The 3,003-nt window shown below is 47.3% G+C and overlaps 1 protein-coding gene across 2 annotated transcripts in view; it reads left to right on the forward strand.

Annotated features, from left to right (window-relative positions):
- The first annotated feature begins 134 nt into the window (after positions 1 to 134).
- The window catches only part of grk3 (G protein-coupled receptor kinase 3), an 87,317-nt gene continuing 84,448 nt past the window's right edge, over positions 135 to 3,003 (forward strand). For both annotated transcript variants that reach the window (XR_002170606.1, XM_019890196.1), the window contains exon 1: positions 135 to 247. Coding sequence is in view for 1 of the 2 variants with exons in the window: in XM_019890196.1 (XP_019745755.1) it covers positions 135 to 247 (113 nt within the window). In the remaining variant the exon portion in view is untranslated. The remainder of the gene's footprint in view (positions 248 to 3,003) is intronic.

Raw genomic sequence — 3,003 nt, forward strand, 5'->3', positions numbered from 1 at the left:
GTGGGGCGCCCGCGAACATTCGCAGTCCCCTCCAGCAGCAACAGCAGCCGCCCTCCACCCTGATGCTGGTCCCATCTGGCGTCGGAGGAGTCCCGCGTTTGTGAACGACTGTGAGCGAGCGAGAAAGCCTGAAGATGGCGGACCTGGAGGCCGTGCTGGCCGACGTCAGCTACTTGATGGCGATGGAGAAGAGCAAGTCGACCCCTGCCGCCAGAGCCAGCAAGAAGATCATCCTGCCAGAGCCCAGGTACGAGCATGAGCACGTCAGTGCACGTGGCCTGTGTGGCAAGGTCATTTGCATATTCATTGTTTTGGTGCCATCCTTGCTTTATCGATGAAGGCGCATACACTAAATAAGAGGGAGCATGCACACACCTTCACACTCGTATTGATACCGTCACACACCTCACAGAAACGCATCAACACAGTGGGATGCAGGCATCTACATGTGCACACATTCACACACAAATTAAGACAAACGCACACAGGCCCGAGGGAAATCTGGTGATTTCCCGGTGGTTTTCGGCCGCCTGTGCAAAATAACACTTTGAAGACGCGGAACACAGCCACAACTGTTATATATAACGGTGACAAAGCACACATCGAAAGACTCCTCGCGATCGTAAAGTTAGCGTCAGTCCAATAAGTTGTGCACCTGAAGTGGCGTGAACAGGTTTCAAATAAGAGTGCAGTCAGAAAAAAAAAAAAAAATACGTACCATGTGGATGGGCCTGAGCGACATGAGGCAATCGCTGCGGTACGAGTTGCTCCAGGTGTCCCAGCGAGGATACTCTCCCTTTTCCAGGATGAACATCTCCCCACGGAGGTTGGTCTGCTCGAAGGCAACAAAGCTGGAAGAAGGGGGTAGGAGTGGGGGTGCCACGAGCGGGGCCGGTGGGTGGGGAGGTCAAGAAGGAAGGCCAAGGAAAACGAATGAGTGGCGAGGAAAAACAAAGCGCAACATCAATCGACGTGTGTATCTTACGGGCCGTTTTCCACGATGATGCTGCGCACTCTCTCCAGGCCTCGGTCGGAAACGTTCAGGCACTCGCTCTGAAGCTCCAACGAGCGGCCCTGGAAGTTCTCCTGGTCGAACAGTGTCAACTGCAACACAAAATGCGCGAGGGTTACTGTAATAATAGAACACGAAAATACTTGCAATGTCTTAATGTTATAATTTATTACATATAGTGAGAATCATGGAAGTTGACATTCTTGATTTGCTTTTGGTGGGGCACATAAAATGATGCGGCGGGTGAGATCGGGCCCCTGGGCCACCAGTTGGACACCTGTGTTCATGGGAACTTGGTAACTCGATGAGCAGAAAAACAACACAATTTCCCATTTTTTCTCATGCTGACTGACTGGCTCATAGCAAAGTGCGAAGAGAAAATGGCGTCATGTGCATGCCAGGCCACTAGTTGGCGTTGTGGCACCCCAAGGATGCTTTCCAATAGACCCCATCGACGTCACAAATGTTAATTTGAAAAATGGCGTCATATCTACTTCTGCGGTGGTATCCCTAATTGCTCTGTGGTTACCGTGATGTCTTGAAGGCATCAAAGTGATGTAACCAAACTCACTTTGAAGGTGCCCAGGCTGGGCTCACCGGTCTTGGTGGCCTTGCTGGAGGCGGCGGGCGGGCCTCCCTTGTTGTCCTTGGCGTCGGCTCCCTGGCTGGAGGCGGACTTGGCGGTCTGAGACATGGCGAGGAGGGAGCTGGGCGGGGTGGGGGCGGGGTGAAAGGAGGAACAGGAATGGGTGACAATCATTAAAATTGGCAAACACCAAAGATACCAGGGATAGGCTTCCGCATACCTGCGACCCTCGTGAGGACAAGCGGTTCGGATAAAGGATGGATTTATTTTCAAGACGTGAATTAACAGGGATTTATGAAAATGTACTCGGATTACGGCGTAGATATTCCCTGCAAAAAAAAAAAAAAAAAAAAATCAGTAAAAATGACACCAATTGTAATTTGTCATCAATAAAAAATGTTTCAAATGTGCAGGGTTTTTTTTTTTGTCAATAACAGGGTAGGTTCTCCAAAAGAATTGCAGCTCATTATGATTTTCCATGAGGGCGAAAAAAAGTGAGGGATCAGCAATAATAATTCAGTGAATAGTTGATGCTTATACATGGCACAAATTTGTTTTCCTGAAATATTTGAGCAAATATTCAAATAAGCAGGAGATCAGGAAAACAAAACCTGAATAGCAGGGCATAAATTTCCTCCCTAAACTCTCCAAATAGTTGACAGTAATTATAATGTGGCATGAAGAAAAAAAAATCATATTTAAAAATCCACAAATAGTTTTGTGGCTCATTAAAATTGGCATGAATTTATTCAAATAATGAGTGGGGGATCCACATGTATCATGAGGGATACAAATGGAAAAAATCTGTGAATAATGAACACATTATAATTGCAATCAAAGTTTCTTTTTTCAAAAATTTTAGGATGCAAAAACTGTACAAATGATATATAATAAGCGGGACACTGACATAAAAATACTGTTGATCAGTGTGTGTGTGTGTGGGGAGGGGGGTGAAGGTGCGCCCCTAAGGAATTTGTAAATAATATTTGATGCTCACTTTAATTGGACTGGGGGACAATGTGTTTGATTGAAACAAAAAATGAAAATACATCGGGGATTGAGAGAAAATAAATGCTAATAGATTTTGCATTGACTTTTGGGGGAGGGGCTTAAATGGAATCCTCTCAACGCAGCACATTTTCACATAATACCGGCGGGCCTGGAAAATACCCCCAACACCCCGCGATTAACGGGGACTCACACCGATGAAGACTTTTTGTGATTTTTTTTTTTTTTTTCTTGACAGTGAGATTTTGCCAACGTCCAGTCGGAGCCGGGCTCGGTTTTGGTGCGCGGGTGCGTCGTCTTACCTGTGTGTGGCGTCGAAGCGGGCTCGCCAGCGTCGGTCACGTTGGGTGCCGTCGCGCTGCTTTTATAGGCTGGGGAAAGGCGAGCGGCGCCGCAA

The sequence above is a fragment of the Hippocampus comes genome, unplaced genomic scaffold (assembly GCF_001891065.2).
Source record: "Hippocampus comes isolate QL1 unplaced genomic scaffold, H_comes_QL1_v1.1 scaffold185, whole genome shotgun sequence".
NCBI lineage: Eukaryota > Metazoa > Chordata > Actinopteri > Syngnathiformes > Syngnathidae > Hippocampus > Hippocampus comes.